Raw genomic sequence first — 19,856 nt, 5'->3', positions numbered from 1 at the left:
TAATCGCTGCATATATAATTACTTTTTATATGAACCCTTTACTTTTATGAACCTAGTGGATGCCCAGAAATATGTAGAAATCACTTGTTAGAAGCACATGAACTAGTCATTGTTCACCTGCTTAAGATTTTTACAACAAAACAGCCCTCTCAGCACGTGGTAAGGTGAAAATAATGAAGAATAAGAGCTGAGTAAATACACAACTATCTCTCTGGCTTTCGGAGATTGCAATCTAAGGAAGTAATGTATTGTATTCATGTCCTTTGCATGTGGTAGATACTGGAATGTCCTCTATACGCAATCTTCCCTTCACAATAGAGTTTGAGAAGTTCGATACCTCCCTTACAGAAGACAAGGGAACTATGAATTAGTTTCAGCAATTGTCTGATACCTCCACTGAAACTGCAATAAATGGTGAAAAGTTATTTAAACATTCTTGCACTTGTTAATGTTTCTTTATTTAAAGAATTCAAATTAACATTTAAACATATTATATGGATAAGATTTTTCCGGCCAAACTGACAAAAACTGTTTCAAAGGATCTATGGGCTGTGTATACTTTTCATTTGGAAGTTTGCGATTATTTGATTAGGGACACCCATTTCGTGTAGAGTACTTTTACACAAGGTGTGAAGCTGCCTCCTGCTGAGCTGATCCCTCCTCCAGGTTATTAAGACTCCTCTTGGCTCAGTCACTCTCTCTCTCTCTCCCCTTCTTGCACTCCCCATCCCAATCCTTCTCCAGAACTCACCTGGTCCCGCATCCTTCTATACTCTCCTATAGATCTCCCTTCCACACTCAAGCCTTAGTGTCTTGTTGCCTTGCTGCTTCTTGTGAGTCTTTTAACTGCCCATCCTGTATCATATACTTTATCAATAGCTCATATACTCTACCTGTAGCTCATACACTCTATCAGTAGCTCCTCACCACCTAGTCTCCTTTTCCTTGCTATTACTGTCATACTCTGCACCCACCTGCGCTGTTGCGCGTTTTGTTCTATCCCATTGATCACCATCTCTACAAACCTTATGGTACCCGACTGCATCTGAGGACCTCCACGTACCACAAAGGCACCTGATCTCACCCTCTCTGTCTGCAATTATGGGCACCCCGGGAGACATCGGATCCTTCGCAGTTTGGGACTACGTGGTCTTTGCTCTGATGCTCCTCATCTCTGCAGTCATCGGGATATATTACGCCTTTGCAGGGGGCGGACAGAAGACCTCCAAGGACTTTCTGATGGGTGGAAGAAGCATGACTGCAGTGCCAGTGGCGTTATCCTTGACTGCCAGCTTCATGTCTGCTGTGACCGTGCTGGGCACCCCTGCAGAGGTGTATAGATTTGGAGCCATGTTTAGCATTTTTGCCATCACATATACCATCGTGGTGATCCTCAGCTCCGAGGTGTACCTGCCGGTGTTCTACAGACTGGGAATCACCAGCACATATGAGGTGCAGTAATACAGCATATACAGTATATACAATATACATCACTTTACTATTCCACTGATCTCTGTTTGTAAACACATCCCTGCATACACATTACCCATCACATACAGCATTATAAAGAAATGGATATTCAGGTGTGTATGGTGAAAATGGCTGGCTTTAGAATCTGTGGTTTCTTTTTCAATTGCAGAAACTGATTAATTATGAATTCAGGATATATAACATTCTATTCTTTGAAATGGGTGTTTTAAATAAGATACTGAATAGATTTACAATGCTTTAACACTCACTTATAGCTGTTCTGAAATCTGATAAAGTTGTGAAGGGAGTTGTTTATCTGTTAACGTTTCCTATGATCACATATAAATATAGCTGACGGTTGATAGAATTGTGATAGAGGGTCACAAACGAAAACAGCATCGCAGTCCTCAGACCAGATCCCTATGGCAAAATTGGCCAGTGAAGGTCTGCTCAGGGCTCCCTGATGCACCAGAGAAGCCTTAAAAAGCTAAACGATTTCTTAGCAACATCTGAGAGTGATGGGAGTTGCAGCCCAGGAACTACTAAAAGTTATTTTTTTTAGCACAAGCTATGTGTAAAATCCCATTGCCTTTTATGTGAGGTTTTGCAATATTAATCTTTATATTCATTTTATATCACCATTATTCATCATAACTGGAACTGTTTCTCTCACCTCTAGTACCTCGAGCTGCGGTTTAATAAATTCGTACGTGTGATTGGGACCGTCCTTTTCATTATACAAACGGTAAGTCGAATTATCCATTGTTCTTTTTCAACTATTCTGTAGTTCTATATATTCTATACTGAATAAAAAAGTACTGACTTAAAAAAAAATGTTAATAGTATCTCCCTACTTTTTAACTGGTGTTCATTTTTCTAAGGTGGCTATTTTTCTCTCCAATGTAAAAAATAGAGGAACATTTTGATAGAATAAAGTAACATAGTTTGCAATTACTGTTAATGAGCTTCTCAGATGTGTTCCTGGTAAACCATTTCTGGCAGGTGCCAGTGGCTTTTCTTGAAATACAGGGTACATATTCCATACACTGTCATAAAGTAACTTTTAAAGTTGGACACATCTCCTAGTAAAGTGTTGGTAGAGGAGTGAACACCATATATATCCAGTTGCCAGAAATATCCCAAAGAATAATAAAGGGTCTTCTATAAACTGTTTAAGCCTTTATTGCATTCACTGAGTTCAGAGATTAGACAGTGACTCTTGGGCTGAACTATTTTTTTTTAGCAAATAGTCGTTTTTATGCCTGATCTGTCTTATTAATGAATTAAAGACTGTTTCATTTGCAATTAAGGTGAACTCTATGGATTCCCCTCTTCCCACAGGTGGGATAAATTAAGTTCTGTTCACATATAACCCCCAAAATATTGTTTAGATGTTTATATGATAAACAAATTCATATGTATTGTATAAACATGCCTGCAGGGTACCAAGGGCAGTTTTACAGACGTCCATGGGGTAGATACTTTTGACTATGTCATACATATGTTTCTATACTTGCTTTACTTTATATACATTAAAAGATTTGTATATTCATGCTTTTGGTTCCATGTATTTCTGATTTTATTATACTCTGAGATATATTTAGAGATTTATTCACCCTGATAGATGTACTAACGTCATTGTTATTTATGATTCCAATATATCTCAGTGTTGTATGCAGTTGTACCAGATGCTGGTGCTTTTCAGACATCTTTTTTCATGTACACTGCTTAAGTATTAGTAAAGAGAAGAAGCAGAGTAGTAGCTTTTTTGCACACTTTCTGCTGAAAACTGCTGAAAACATCATACCTGATAGGTGTTCACGCATCTGCATAAAGTATAAAAGTTTTTCTGTTACAATAGCAGCTTTGCACCTACTAGGGACTAGTCCCCAAAATTGTATTTTTAAACATGCTGTCCATTTTGTATGGATTCCAAAGCATTTCATTTCATGCAAATATGTGCATTCATTGTTCACTTATTGGAGTTGTTTAATTTTGGTGGAAAGCATATTAACCCATTTGAAACAATTTATGTTACAGGCCTGCTCCCAGTAGAATGTATTCCAATTTACACTTAAAATCAAAATATGGTTGGAAAAGACCCTTAACAATTGTGTTATGATAGTAGATGAGCACCATTTTTAGATCGTCCCATGTGCAACCTTTCACATTCATCTGCGGGTGTAATCAGAGATTTTTTTCTGTGCACACATATTAAGGCCTTTCCAACAGCTTTACACCTAGCACACACACATAGAAACAAAGTTTTAAAGAAAAATATAAATAGTGACACCTTTTATGCATAAACGACTGGCTGAGTGCAAATCAGGTCACAATGATACTACCTAACATATTAGTTAGTTAACCCAAATGTTTGTTTTCCATACAGACATTGAACAGGTAACTCTTTCACTCTTTCAATAATACATTTCATTCATTACTGTTGCAATTTTGTCGTTTTGTTAAGACAAAAGGTCATTATGAGTTATACAGAGAATCTATCTATTTATCTATCAATAAATATGTAATAGCAAATTGTTTTGCGAGTCAATAAGGTTGTTGAAATATTTTGTTCAAATGGGTATAATGGCATTATAGATTACTATAAATGACAGATGAAAATTTGACTGTGCCTAATGAAACATGTAACTCCATGTTTCTGCTTGTAAACAGTATATTCTATGTATCCATAGTAAGAGGGTTAAGGGAGCCTGGTGTTTTTCTTGGAGATATTTGGTTTAAATGCTTACCCAAGGGAACCATAGACCTAAGGCAGAATCTGATAGGGTTGTGACCTGTAATCAAAATCATGTCCCTAATCAATCAAAAGCAATTATCAACTTAACGTTAGGGAAATATAACATAAATTGGGACAGAGTAGTTGTTTCTCATGAAGTCTTGACTACAGTTTAGATTAACACCCATTAATAGCATCATTATTTTCACTTCTTTTTCTCCTATAGATTTTATATACTGGAATAGTTATTTATGCTCCTGCACTTGCATTAAATCAAGGTAAGACCCAAATACTTAAGAAATCATAAATAACCTGGCTATAAACATAGCCTTAGATACAAACAATGCCAGGACAGATGCTTCTTACATTTAAACCTATTCTATATGTTAAGAGCACTCAAAAATTAAGCGCTGTTCAGGTGCATGATGCTTAGTTGCATGCTGTATGAGAGAACATCAGTATGTGAAATCCTAACTATAGTAAATGTAACCCAAACATTGTTAGGAACACAATTTATTTAAACACAATGTATAATCTCTGTAATAATATTCTGTCCAAGAAATATAACAGAATACCCCCTTTTTAATCATCACTTGTATGAAAATTTTCAATATAATATAATAACTTATGACCAGATTAATGCTGTACCACCTTTTGATGCTGTCTTTTTACCATTTTGCTATATACTCATATTTACTTATATATTACTGTGTTATATTTGCATACTGCTATGGTGTATAGGGGAGGTACACTTTATGATGGTAATTGGTTAAGTTTCCTATTGTACAGGTTGAGCAAATAAAGCATTAGTGTTAATATTCATGTTAATGTAATTATTGGAAGTAAATATTTGTATTTTTATTTTGGTATTCTTTATAGTTACTGGCTTTGACCTGTGGGGTGCAGTTATAGCAACTGGAGTAGTTTGTACATTCTACTGCACATTGGTAAGCTGCGATCTATCTATCTCTCTATCTATCTATCTATCTATCTATCTATCTATCCGTCTTTATCTGTGTCAATGGATAAGACTACGTTTGTCAAACATTTAATCCTCATAGGCTGAACATGGTTCTGCCAATCTGCCATTGTCATAAAAGATCACAATGCTTCTGTCATGCCTACATGCATATTGCCACTGAACTGGAGTGAAGTAATTTTAAGGATTCGCAATATCTTATAATAAAAAATACATTTTCAAGAACACAAAAGTCATGCCTTTTCTCCATCAGAAATGCCCTTACCTTCTAATTTTAGTGTGAAAAATTAAAAGTAGCCACAAGACTATAATATTATTCCAGCAGCTACTGAATAAGCCCTAAGGTGGGAGAAAAGCCACAAAAATAATAGTAGATTCACTTTATTATCCCTAACTCTTTATCCTTATTATGTTGCTGTTTAACCACAAGAGTCATGGTGCTTATAAATGTCATTTTTACAGGGGGGACTGAAAGCTGTTGTATGGACAGATGTTTTCCAAGTCGGAATCATGGTTGCAGGATTTTCTTCTGTAATTATACGCGCTGTAGTGGTCCAGGGTGGAATTGGTCCCATCCTGAATGATTCATACTATGGAGATAGGTTAAACTTTTGGGAGTAAGTAGATTTATGTATTTATGTATCCATACTACTTTGCATTATTTAGTATGTGCCGTTTATTCAGGGGTGGGATGGTAAAATAGACCATAGGCCTAATGTCCCCTGGGCTGCTCTGAGTTAAACCATATAGGCTAATAGGCTAGTCTTATTTGTAGTACAGCCAAGGGTCTAACAAGTGCTTTAGGCAACATTTACATGAAAGCTGGAGCCTTTCTATACTGAACTTCTGCCTTTCAGCTTCTGAAAATATACTTTTTGCTTTTTAGTTTTAACCCTAGTCCACTGCAGAGACATTCATTTTGGACCATAGTAATTGGAGGAACCTTTACTTGGACTGGAATCTATGGTGTCAATCAGTCCCAGGTCCAGAGATACATCGCCTGCAAATCCATATTTCAGGCAAAAATGTGAGAACTGTTTATTTATACATGTTTCATGTCTGTGGGCCTCACAGTGTGTGTGTGTTTGGCATTTCACTCCATGATATTCTATGCTGGTCTTAGGGATTGGAGTATTTTAAAATTTGCATCACATGAAGGTAAATAGAACATCATTAAATTGTCCACCATACACCCCTGTAAATGTCCACCATGAGCAATGTTGTTGCCTACCCCTGTCCCAATCTGTGTCAAACGATTGTAAATCAGTGTAAAAGTTTTTTTTTTCTGCATGGGATTGCTATACAAGCATCATTATCCCCGAAGACATAAAACACAATTTTGAATACTTAGAGTGCTAGAGAGGTAAGCAATATATCAGATATGAAAGATGTAGTATATCTAAAGTTTGCAGTTGTTTTCAGGATATATGGAAATGTTGTTTCCACAAGGCCCCACTAGAAGTAAGAAATTGCCCCATATTAAATTATTGGGTACTACATAAGGATTTAAGTATTCTTTGGGTCACAGCAGAAATGAAGCTGGCTTAAGTTGATATGGGTGCCTGCTTTTGTCACTAACAAACACGGAGCAGAACATCAGGGTATGATGATCAAGTGCTACATTAGAAGGTGCAAGTGATTGCAATCTATGGCAGCATAGACACACATCTGACTCTTACACTGACCGAGAATGGAGAAACCACCCCTTCACAAGGTTAGTGTGATGTGATTGGTGAGGGTAGGCTCATACAAGGGAGGGGTAGGTTAGTAGTTGGTCAGGACCCACTGTAGTACATCACCAGGTCAATTTACCATGGTTTTTTTGTCTTTAAAATATATATGATAAATTGATAATATTTTTTTATTATTCTGTTTAAAATGATTTCCCTATTTGATTGTGTTTAGGTCTCTCTATGTGAATCTTGTTGGACTGTGGGCTATTCTATCCTGTGCAGTTTTGAGTGGGCTTGCTATGTACTCAGTGTATAAGGACTGTGATCCATGGACAGCCAATTTTGTATCGGCACCTGACCAGGTTAGTAAGAGACACACATAAGAAATGTCTGTTAGACAGTATAAGGTCAACTGTTAACAGCACATGGTTATAGAACTAAGGAGATGTGGTGGGATGCATTTGGAGATGGGATATAAAACATGTAGAGGGCTTTTTTTTTATTCAGAGATGAAATTTGTTGCCCCAAAACAAGTCTCTCTGTGCCCCCTGCACGCTCTCACCTGGTCTTACTGTGCTGGCTCTTATCCACACAGTACCCATTCCCACAGCTTTTTTGTAGAGAAACATTAAAAAAGATGTTGACAGCATATTAGACCTATTTGGCTGACCTAGTCTGTCTGTTTTATCAGCTAAAATATTAACCAGTCTTTGGCCTCGCTTTAATTCAGGAGCCATATGCTCATCCCATGCATGTTTAAATTCCCTCGCTGCATTAGTCTCTAGCACTTATGTGGGAGGCTGTTCCACTCATCTACCACCCTTACATTTAATAAAAGTCAAAATCTCTGGGGTTCTGTGGACCTGAAGCTTCTAGTTTTAAAATTGTAGTCTGTGCTACTGCTGTGGTAGCAGCACAAGATTCCTCAAAAATAGCAAACAGTGGCTTTAACAGACATCTAATGCTTCAGAGGTTAAACACCTAACAGGTCTCCCAAGCATAACGTGTGTTAAGTGTTAACCATTAAGCCCATCATGCGTTTCCCTCTTACTGTAATCGTGGCTTTTCCCCTTCCTATAACCTTTGCAGAAAAGGGGTTTATATTATATTTTAAGGCAGTTGAGTTAGGCAACATTAGTTTTCTATTGAAATCACTGTTGGTTATTCTTGGTGAATTTTCTGCTATTCCCACAGAGAACAAAATTTCAAGCTAGTAAGTTGAGGTCCACAAAGCACCTGAGATTTGTGTTTTGGTGGAGATTTTTTAAATATATAATTAAAAGTTTAGTATTAGAGTGATTTGAAGATTTTTCTTTCTGTAAAGGATCTTTGGTGGTGCAATGACCTTTTTGGTGCCCTTTGTGTAACCTCTGGGCTTGCAACTCCTGAAGAAGTTAGATCAAATGAAGCAAACAAAAAAAAGTAAATTCAGAGCTTTTCATTTGTTTTTGTTTGTTTCGTTGGGAGTCCCGCTTAAGTTTTGGAGATTCATATGAATTCACAAATTATGCAAAATGTGTTAAAATTAAAGTGCCTGTCTGAATGCACAAGTCTACCAATTACCCAAGTAATGAAAAAATGCTAGGTGGCCTAAGGGTGGGACCTGAACTGTCAATTCCAAAGTCCTTGGCTAGGGCAAGAACCGTGACGTTCTCTTCTATGTTACAAAGCGTGTATATTCAGGAGTGCTACCAGAAATAAAGTTCCCTTACAGCACTAGAAATCCTAGGGGCAGCTCTGCCTTTTAGGTTCTAACATGGCTGATACTAAGAACACTGTAAATTAGAATGGAATATATATCATGTACAATATCTAAGATATGCATGCAATTATCTTTAGTTGATGCCATACATGGCACTGGACATTCTACGAGATTACCCAGGACTTCCAGGGCTGTTTGTGGCATGTGCATACAGTGGAACGTTAAGGTAAAATAATATTTGATGGACAAATATAATGTTTATTGTGATATGTTGTTCACTACAGTTAAATGAAAACCTTGTGCGGCCAGAGGTTTGTATAGCAAAGCATGGATTCATACTATGTCTGGGTATCCTGGAGATTTTTAGTAATATGGAAACAAGTGGTAACTTAGAGATGTAGGGAATCTAATTTGCTTTGAATATTTAGGATGCTGTGTATAAAGAACAACTCTGTTAAAAGGCGGTACCATCGTTGCATTAGTACAGCTAAAAGTGCTTTAGAAAAACTAAGATCTGTGATCCAGTCGCTTAATGGATCTAGATATATGATATATGAATAGCATGTAGAAACATTATGCTCTAATAAATTGATATGTATTTTTAAAATATTTTCTTTGCCATTGGTATAATGAATATTTGAGGTGCATTTATTCTAAAGTTTCTTGTTCTTCTTCAGTACGGTCTCCTCTAGTATAAATGCTTTAGCTGCTGTTACAGTTGAAGACCTTATCAAACCTTATTTCAAATCCCTCACCGAAACAAAGTTGTCCTGGATTTCCAAAGGAACAAGTAAGACTTAAACTTTTACTGTAACTATATTTGGAGCAAAATACATATTTGCTTTATTCTATTAAATGTTAGAGATTTCATTAATCATATTTTGTAGGGGAAATAGCTTATGCATTTAAAGGTTTCATCTATCACTATTAGTAATGTTGAACAAGTGGAGCTAACATGGACAATACATGTGAGAATATATTTCTGGTGTTATGACGCTGAATGCCTGGCTAATGAAACATAACTACATTGAATAACTCCATGATTTGTTTACAGGTCTCTTATATGGTGCTGTGTGTATTGGCATGGCTGGTTTGGCCTCTCTGATGGGTGGTTTGTTACAGGTAAGGATTCACTTTAGTGTAGATTTGACGATAGAAAATGTCAATTTACCACTACCCAATAACAACAGACACCAAAAAAACAGTGGTTGAAAAGGCCACAGCTGATTTGTCTATTAAACACCTCATTAACATGCAACCTTAGGCCCAACAGGGCATAGACTACCAAAACCATAAATAACATAAATGAACATCAATAATTAACAAAAACCCATCAAGCCTACCAGGCAACCTAGGTACCACCACACAGGTAAGGACATACCGAGATGGTCAAACCTGAGGCTCCCAGCTCTACCAACCCCTCACCAAATGCTCTCCCCCAGAGCATTCACACCCCCTAGATGCCTAGTAAACTACCACCCGGGCTGTCACAGCTTAAACACCACTATCCTAATACAGTAAACAGGGAGAGTGGGAGCGACAAACAACAAAGTAAGGTGAAAACAAAATGGCTCTCAGCCTCATGACACAACCCCTCAAATAACCACCCAACTTAACCCCACCCCCATCCTACCAAAATTGGCACTAGGGATCCCAGTCAATGCCCACTCTGGCTTATGCTGGCCCCTTTGGACATCATTATCTTTTTGCTTTCTAAATACTTATAAAATGTAAGTTGGGTTCTTAGTTTCTCATTTATGCACCTATTTGGAGAATCTATTGGAGTTGGGGGTTTGGCTCGGTGGAAGGTGAGGTAGCCCAAGATAAAGATCCTTTAGTGGATGAAGAGAGAGATGGAAGTTGGTGGAGACTAGGGAGAATGCAGGAAGTGGGAAGGGTCTCATTGAACTCCTTCCCCAGTTGCCTCTGCTGAATGCCACAATGTGTTTTTTTGCACATTGTAAGTAGAACTCCCATTCTAATTAATGGAAGCTGATTATATACATGTTATCTGAACACTGGCTTTTTGCTATAGTAAATGTGATTTTCTGGTACTTCTATGAATTTTCATGACAGTACTACTGAGAATGTGCAAAAAGCTGACATACTAACACCTCCTAATTTTTGTGCAGGCAGACAAGTTTGGAAGATAATGAGAGAGATGTCTCATTTTCTAACTCCAATAACAACGTATACTCCATTACATGCAGTAAAACGCAATATTAAAAGTCGTTTCTTCAAAGACACAAACCTCACTTGCTCCTATATTATTCTATACAAGCTATGTTCTAAAGTTGGTGCATTTTGCAGGCTGTATATATCACAGCATAGGTAAAAACCGTAAACAAGTGGACATTTAATCCACACCTCGAGTTATATAGTCTATATATCATAGATCCAATATTCTTGGGACGGAAGAGTCCTGTTATGTCTGTCTATCTGAATCAGCAAATAATTGTTCCGCCATAACAGCCTTCCAGTCTGTCTTTGTGTGGGGATATGTTTCTTAAAGGAGGAAAAGGACAATAGATGAAGTTTGAGTGAAGTTTTATTACTGAATAATTATTGGAACTACTATATTTAGATAAACAAGTATTTCTGTGCAATCATTTTATTTATAGATGCTTATATTTTTCTTCTTTGCAGGCAGCTCTCTCTATTTTTGGGATGGTTGGAGGCCCATTGCTGGGCCTTTTTTCTCTCGGCATCCTTTTTCCTTTTGGAAATTCAGTTGTGAGTACATACGTCTTTTTTTGCAAACAATTCTTGTGCAGCTGCTGTAGGATATGGAACCTTTCCAGATACTGCTTATTATAAATGGCTAAAATATATATATGGTTTCCTCTGTTGTTCACCTGGTTACATTCATTTTGAAAGGAGTTCAGCTTATTTGTATTATCGGTAGTAATAATGAGGGGAGAGATTCAGTGTGTGAGATGTGCCTATGTGTATGAATTATAGGCACTGAAATGGTTAATCATCATTTGCATATTAATTCTCCTCTATTAGGCAATTTTTTAAGATTAATTGGTTTGAAAACATTTGTTCCCCCGCCCATAAACTGCATGTTGAAATACCCTCTCTGCATTAGCCTCTACCACTTGTCCTGGGAGGCTGTTCCACTTATCCACCACCTCCTCAGTAGGAAGTAAATATTCCTGCCAATAAGTAAAACTGAATTTTGTCCATTTGGGTCATAGATTATGTTACAAGAAATGGGTTGCTTCATTTACGTATATGAGCTCAATAAAAAAAAAATAAAAAAATCAGAATTATGAAATATGGCTGTTTACTCTTCCCCAAAGCCTGCCTTTTATTATTTTATAGCAGGGAAATTAGATTAGTTTTACACAATCAATGTATTTCCTTGGTCACTGGCCAAGATCTAAATTCTATCTGCCAAAAAACACCTCAACCTTTTGAAAAAATGAAAAACAATGATGATTACATGTATTTGAACTTTTTTGGTTATTGTATTCTATTTGAGTGTCCGAGATAATTTCAGAGTGTGTACTTTTATTTTGTCTCAGGGAGCAATAGTTGGCCTTCTCTCTGGATTTGCTGTGTCACTTTGGGTTGGCATTGGATCTCAGATTTATCCTCCTCTTCCATCTCGAACTCTGCCCAAAGCTTTTTCCATAGAGGGCTGCAACTTCACTATTGCAGACAGCAATTGGACATCGACCACACAAATACCTTTTACAACAACATTAATAACTGATGCAACAGTAGACAGGTAAGTCAATTGTTCAAGCTAAAGTTAAAATCCAACAGTGACACATGGAGGTGATTCAGTGATCTAACTCAAGCATAATTTGCAACAACAGCTGTAAGAAAACTAGACTTGTGCATTCGTCTTCGGGCGAACATGAAAGCGAACACGAAGAGTGCATTTTCGTGTTCGTTCCGAAGACACGCCAAAGAGATCATCTTCGTGATCGTCTTCGTCTTCGTCTACCATTCTTCCCCCCCTTCTAACTTACCTTGTCTTCGCGGCATCGCGGCAGTTCCCGGAAGTGGAAATCCGCAGGTTCGCCGTCACGGGTTATAGGGCAGTGTGAATGAGCCTATTGGTCGCCTACAGGGACCTCCTCTGGCATCAACCAATTGGTTGATGCCAGAGGAAGACCCTGCAGGTGACCAATAGGCTCATCCCACTGGTCTCCCTCCCTGTTCAATTAGTTAAATGTCCGTACGAGCGACTTTATTGGTCGCTCGTACGGACATTTAACTAATTGAACAGGGAGGGAGACCAGTGGCATCTGCAGGGTAAGTTGCAGCATTGGGGTTTTAAAACCCCAATGCTGCAACTTACCCTGCTGATGCCACTGGTCTCTCTCCCTGTTCAATTAGTTAAATGTCCGTACGAGCGACTTTATTGGTCACTCGTACGGACATTTAACTAATTGAACAGGGAGGAAGACCAGTGGGATGTGCCGGGTAAGTTGCAGCATTGGGGTTTTAAAACCTCAATGCTGCAACTTACCCTGCAGATGCCACTGGTCTTTAACTAATTGAACAGGGAGGGAGACCAGTGGCATCAGCAGGGTAAGTTGCAGCATTGGGGTTTTAAAACCTCAATGCTGCAACTTACCCGGCACATCCCACTGGTCTCCCTCCCTGTTCAATTAGTTAGTCTGTGCCGGGTTAAATGTCCGTACGAGCGACCAATAGTCGCTAATTGAACAGGGAGGGAGACCAGTGGGATGTGCCGGGAAAGTTGCAGCATTGAGGTTTTAAAACCCCAATGCTGTAACTTACCCTACAGATGCCACTGGTCTCCCTCCCTGTTCAATTAGTTAAAGACCAGTGGCATCTGCAGGGTAAGTTGCAGCATTGGGGTTTTAAAAGTCTGCACGAGCGACTTTGTTGGTCGATCGTACAGACTTTTAAAACCCCAATGCTGCAACTTACCCGGCACATCCCACTGGTCTCCCTCCCTGTTCAATTAGTTAAATGTCCTACGAGCGACTTTATTGGTCGCTCGTACAGACATTTAACTAATTGAACAGGGAGGGAGATCAGTGGGATATGCCGGGTAAGTTACGGCACGAGGAGTTAACAGTCTGTACGAGCGACCCTATTGGTCGCCAGCAGGGGGCTCGTCTGCCATCAACCAATGGCAGAGGAGCCCCCTGCTGACGACCAATAGAGTTGCTCATACGTACATTTAAACTCCTGGCGCCAGTGCTGCGTTAACCCCGTATTAACCCCTTAACCGGGGAAACGAAGAAAAACCGAACACGGAGAATGTCCACGAATATTCGCCCGAAGAGAAGATGGGAACGAGCGAATATTCACCGAATACGAAGATTTTTTTCCCCCGAAGACGAGCACGAAGAAGAACACGAAGAGCCCCCTGGTGCCCAAGTCTAAAGAAAACCACACTAAACTATTTAATGACCTGACTAAACTGTGTACAATGCTCATACATTTTTCGGTACAAAGACAGAAAATTATATAGTCACACCATAAAATATTTCATCTAGCCTCCACTAGATGTGACTCAACTCAACCCAATGTAAATGTGGCTTATAATACTCATTGTTGTACATGTAGTCATGATCGTTGAATTGCTCCAGACTTTCATTTACAGAACAAAGTTCTGCACTTTCCAACTACACCAATTGTAGTCAGGGACATTAAATCTACCACATTATGCCTACGCACTATCCCATTTTACTGAGTGGGAACAAGTACACAAAATATCCATAAATAACTATATTTAATAAATAGACAAGAACAAATTATCAATGTTGGACATGGAAATATACCTTTGTACTGTATTTTGTCCAATATGCACAAACTCACCTTAACTTCAAATACCAAATTATTTAATTGATATTCACTGAACTATCTAAATCACTACAATGTATAACTCGATCGGTACATTGATCCATTTGACAAGCAGTCTTCCATTAACATTGACATTATTTACAGGAGATTTACACTTAGATCCTCCCTCATCCATTTCGAGGTGACCTCAAGTTACATGTTTGCTCTGTAGTCTGTAATGGTACTCTGTAAATAAAATGTAACACAACAAAAATGTTGAATTTACATTATATTGCCTTCTTTTTATTGTGGATTTTCACCTTTCAGTAATGCTGCCCCATGTTCCCTTTGATTTAAACAACCTGTGTTTTTTAAATGCACATTAAATAACTCTGTCCATCACTGTATCTATCTATGTCTTGAATAGGGGAAAACAGCCCAAATACTGTTGAAAAAAGCTGATATAGGAGTCATCTCATTCTGTACATGTATCCTATAGAGGATTTTGTGGTTTTATCACTGTAGTAATCCAATAAGAAAGACCAGAAGTGTTTTAATTCCATTAGCGAGTGAGTCTACAATACCAATTCAATGTCATCTTCATGCCTCTTGTATATAGTAACCATGTTGCCCTGCCCCTGCAAAATGGTGGGATGGAAGTAACTGGTTAAGGGTTGCTTGTTTATGTTTAGCTATTGTATAGTTTTTGTAACTGATGTTATTTGAGTTTACTGCTTAAAACATTATGTCACTGATGTTTTTAGCAATTCCTGTTTAACATGACACAACATCTTGGTTATAAACTATACCAAGTGAATGAAGTCAGATAACTTCTGTTACCCTTCAATATCAGCAATCCCTACTAATTTCTTCTTATTATTAATATTATTATTTTTTCCAGGCCTGCTCTTGCTGACAACTGGTACTCTATGTCATATCTGTATTTCAGTACTATCGGCACTATTATTACTTTGATTGTAGGTGTAATTGCCAGCCTCTTAACAGGTAAGTAATCCTTAAACAGATTTATGAACTATGCCAGAACACGACAATATATCTTAGAAATACAATAAAGTAAGGCATTCAGTGGCGTCTCCAGCTTTCATATTTAGGGGGGGCACATGGGGGGACAGGAACCAAAGTAGGGGAGGGCAGTTATAAAACGCTACATATACACTATATATATATATATATATATATATATGCGTTAGACATCCATTTTTAACTTCATAAAGTAAAGACCTTGAATGAAATATGATTTCAAAATAACAGCTGAACTGGCAGTTATTTTTCATTCTTTAATATGAGACCCTAATGCTAATTTATATTAATATTAGCCCCTGCTGCCGACATATATTATTATTATACCCTGCTGCCAATATATATAAATATTAGATAAATATTTGCCCCTGCTGCCAATATATATATATATAAATATTAGACCGCTCCATGCTCCCTAGCATGCAATCGCTCCCTCCGCTACCACACCAAAAAAAAAATATATATTTGCCACCATTTCGAAACAGCATGTGCAACTGAATAAGACATAAAAACCCTGTATTTGCAGGTATACATAAATAATGTATGGAAACATAGCACAGCAGAGAAAGATTTACAGAATAACAAAAAACCCAGCTTTGCAGGTATAGATCAATTGGAACTCACATAAAAACTCAGCATTAAAGGTATAGATAATAACCCCCTAAATTACAGGCATAGATCACAGGTTGCACACCCCAAAACCAGCCCTGGCATCCACACTGCCCACATAGAACCTGACCAGCACCCAAATTACACACACACATAGGACCCTAACAGCCCAGAATGAGTCAACATTTTCCCCAAACAGCTGAGCGTATGCCATCTTTGTCCCATAAACACCCTGCCTGTGCCATTGGTCCCCAATGCTTATACCATCTTTGCCTTTTTGACAAATCAATTATACACCTATGATTCACACAAACACTTTTACAGCCACTCACTAATTCACTTTCATTCCCACAATAATTTATTCTTTCACTCTTTCACACAAATTATTTACACATATTCATTAATGCATTCTCACAAATTCATTACTTCTCTCACTCATTTACACAATTCATCCACACATTAATTCATTTATTCTCTCACTCATTCACACAATGCATCCACACATTAATCCATTTACTCGCTCTCTCTCTCATTTCAATATTCTTGCTACCCTCCCTTCTTACTATCTACCCCCTCTCCTTCCCTTCTTCCTATCTATCCCTTCTCCCTATCTACCCCTTTTCACTCCCTCTTGTCCTATCTACCCCTTCTCACTCCCTTCTGTCCTATCTACCCCTTCTCACTCCCTTCTGTCCTATCTACCCCTTCTCACTCCCTTCTGCCCTATCTACCCCTTCTCACTCCCTCCTCCCTATCTACTCCCTTCTGCCTATCGACCCCCTCCTCACTATATACCCTCTGTCCCCCATCTCACTATCTACCCCCCCTTTGAAGTTCACTTACCTTGTAGAAGTGCTGTGGTGGGATTGCAAGGCCTCTGTCTCCCTGCTCTGCCGGCACCGCGACTGAGACAGAGGGCTGGCAGAGGAGAGTGAGAGGCACCGAATGGTTGCTGAAAACTTATTCCTCAGCAACTGCTCGGCACCTCTCTCTCTCCTCCGGCTGCGCCAAAAAACCAAACAGTGTTTCAATTGGACACAATTGCACACGGGGGGAACAGCATGATGTAGGGGGGGCCAACCCCCTCTGAACCCCCCCTCCGACACCACTGAAGGCATTGTGTCTCTAGATTTTTCATAAGCACTATAGAAGTTTTCATTTTTAATGCAGAGGGTCCCTACTAATATAAGATTATGTGTTTACATGAACAATTTAGTAAATAAGTGTTTTGAAGACATCACAACAGGTATGAGTTGCCTTTATATACACTACACAGACAAATAATGAATTAGTCAAGTGTATATCAGAAATTCATTTCTGAGCCCTTGCAAGCTTGTAATGGGGAGCTCACAAGATTTTGGAAAGTCTGGAGATATTTCCTAATTTGAAGCTGAGAGTTTTCCCCAAAGGTTTGTGAACAGAGTTCTTAGACATGTGGAATAAGAGCGATGTGCACATATGAACCCATGGAAAATAGAAGGCAGTGAGACAAATATACACACATAAGTACAAAGAAATATACAGGATCACAGCAAAGAGAAAATCAAGTCCATTAAAATGTATTATTTTAGACTGCCAGCCTGAGGATGTTTTTTTCTTTGGACCACTTTCAAAATTGTGCTACCAGTTTTACTCCATGATAGTTGTTTAATGCTTTCCTTTATATTTACATATGCAAATATCTTTGTTTTCAGGAGGATTAAAACAAAATACAAACCGAGACTGCCTCTTAACATGCGAAGACTTCTCCTACTGGAAGACCTTGATTACATGGTGTAGAAATGAAACAGTAAGTATGGTCTTAATAATGTGTCATGTTATTGTTTTTTCCAAATGTTACCAACATACGGAGATATAAGTTTGGATTGAGAGTTGCCTATGCTCCTCTGACCAACAATTAGTTGACTATGATGAAAACATAATGCTGATGTTATATGAAACAGTATAAGTAATTTTGCTATCTAAAGCAAAATCTTTCCCGTCACAGCCTGGGCACACTACCATAATTTCAGAATACTTGCATATCTTAATTTGACTCCTCTGGTGGTCTGTTGACAAGACAAAATGATGTTGGTTTATGTTACCCCACAATCTACCCAATAATTGCAAAGGAGTCAATTATCCAGATTTTTGGTGGCCCAGATATTTTTATAAATGTTTTCCTGCTTTTTAAACATAGGATGTTGAAGTAAATGCCTAATAGATTTGTACCTGTCTTAATGTTATTGTTGTTTTGTAAGTTGTCAATGTTTGTATTAATGTTCATTTTCACTGTCCCCACTGTAATAGAACAACTGAAGCCATTGACACTTTAAAAATAAATGTAATATAATGTTATGACACTTGTCATCTCAGCGTGCCATGCAAGTCCCTGGCTGGTGTTGGGACCTGCCCTGACTATGAACTTTGTGGTCTGCTAGTAAAAATATGGCTTGTGTTCTTACTAGCAGCTGTAGCTTGTGCTTTTATCAAAAATTCATAACAAATACTTGTTTTCTGTCTTCGGTATATTATAAATATAATCAGAAGAAGGGGCGCATGTACATAGGGAGAGAAAACAAAAATTCCACAATAGTGTAGTATGATTAGGAAAAGCAGACTAGAGATACTACTGATTGCACTCACAAACGTAGCTGGATATCAGGCTCTTCAAATATTGTAAAAGGTTTTCTTTAATAATTTCTTGAAATCTATAAAAGTAAAAGCAGCAATGGTGCAGTATATTCCAACTGATACACTTAAAATACTAAATCCACTTACAAGACATGGTGGCATAACTAGAGAGTCATGCAAACGAGCCCAGTACTAGTTAAGAAGTATAAAAGGCGATATAACGTCCTCTGGAAAGCAGTCCTTTCAAATGCAAAAGTCTCTCAACACGTTTCGCCGGTTTGTCCCAGCTTCTTCAGGAGAGTGTAATGAATAAAAAGATTTTTCCTTTTACAATATTTGAAGAGCCTGATATCCATCTACTTTTGTGAGTGCAATCAGTAGTATCTCTAGTATGCTTTTTCTAATCATACTACACTATTGTGGAATTTTTGTTTTCTCTCCCCTTCTTCTGATTATATTTGTTCTTGGAGTATTTGGAGGAATACTTAGGCTGGGTGCTGCAGTACAACATTGGGGGGAGTATTATATAAATTTTTATATTTGTTGTTCACATTGAGCACATATATCACGTGTTAAGAAATATACTTTACTGATTCGGTATATTATAACAAGGGATACACTTGCTAAGAATAATCATTGCCTAGTAACTAAACATATAGTCGTTCCACACTGCTATACTTATAATGTACCACAAATGATAAATAACTGATTAGAAAATGTATCTATGTCCCTAAATGTATTGTGGTATGTAAATATAAATGGAACTTAATGATAGAATACCACAGAAATACATTTAAATGACATTATAAATAATTTGAACTCTTCTTTTGCAGAGTGAAAAGGTTGAGGTTTTAAATTATAAACGCAATAATACAGATGCATACCTGGACTGTGGAACAGACAACCCTGCTTTCAATCATCTTGAAATGAAATACACAGAAAAAAAGGAAGTAGTTAATGGAATTCATATATGAAAAAATAATGGAATTTTGTTCCCTATTCTTTATTTTATTTTATATATCATTTGAATGGAAATTTATAATTAATTGTAAATAATGGTGATTACCTTGCAAAATGATTTACAGCTAGCTAATTTTTTAATACATATAATATTGATAAAAGTCAGTTTTCAACATTATTCAGATTCCAAAATATTTGGGCAACTCTGTATTTTCCAGTGTTGATAATAAAATGTTTTTTTTTACGCCACTGATCATCTATATGTTTGAGAACATGAAAAGCAGAACACTCTTAATG

The 19,856-nt window shown here is 37.8% G+C and overlaps 1 protein-coding gene across 1 annotated transcript; it reads left to right on the top strand.

Annotated features, from left to right (window-relative positions):
• The first annotated feature begins 1,101 nt into the window (after nucleotides 1-1,101).
• On the top strand, nucleotides 1,102-19,573 carry LOC149299715 (sodium-coupled monocarboxylate transporter 1). Its single transcript, XM_089486016.1, has 15 exons — nucleotides 1,102-1,452; nucleotides 2,150-2,215; nucleotides 4,434-4,485; nucleotides 5,087-5,154; nucleotides 5,649-5,803; nucleotides 6,073-6,213; nucleotides 7,092-7,221; nucleotides 8,699-8,787; nucleotides 9,239-9,351; nucleotides 9,616-9,683; nucleotides 11,208-11,294; nucleotides 12,092-12,297; nucleotides 15,238-15,341; nucleotides 17,681-17,775; nucleotides 19,433-19,573. The coding sequence occupies exons 1-15, from the start codon at nucleotides 1,102-1,104 to the stop codon at nucleotides 19,571-19,573; spliced, it is 1,866 nt and encodes a 621-aa protein (XP_089342142.1).
• Nucleotides 19,574-19,856: the final 283 nt, after the last annotated feature.

Source organism: Sceloporus occidentalis, unplaced genomic scaffold (assembly GCF_023333645.1).
Source record: "Sceloporus occidentalis isolate IW3139 unplaced genomic scaffold, rSceOcc1.0.p SCAF_28, whole genome shotgun sequence".
Lineage (NCBI taxonomy): Eukaryota > Metazoa > Chordata > Lepidosauria > Squamata > Phrynosomatidae > Sceloporus > Sceloporus occidentalis.
This window is presented reverse-complemented; position numbering and strand designations above follow the sequence as displayed.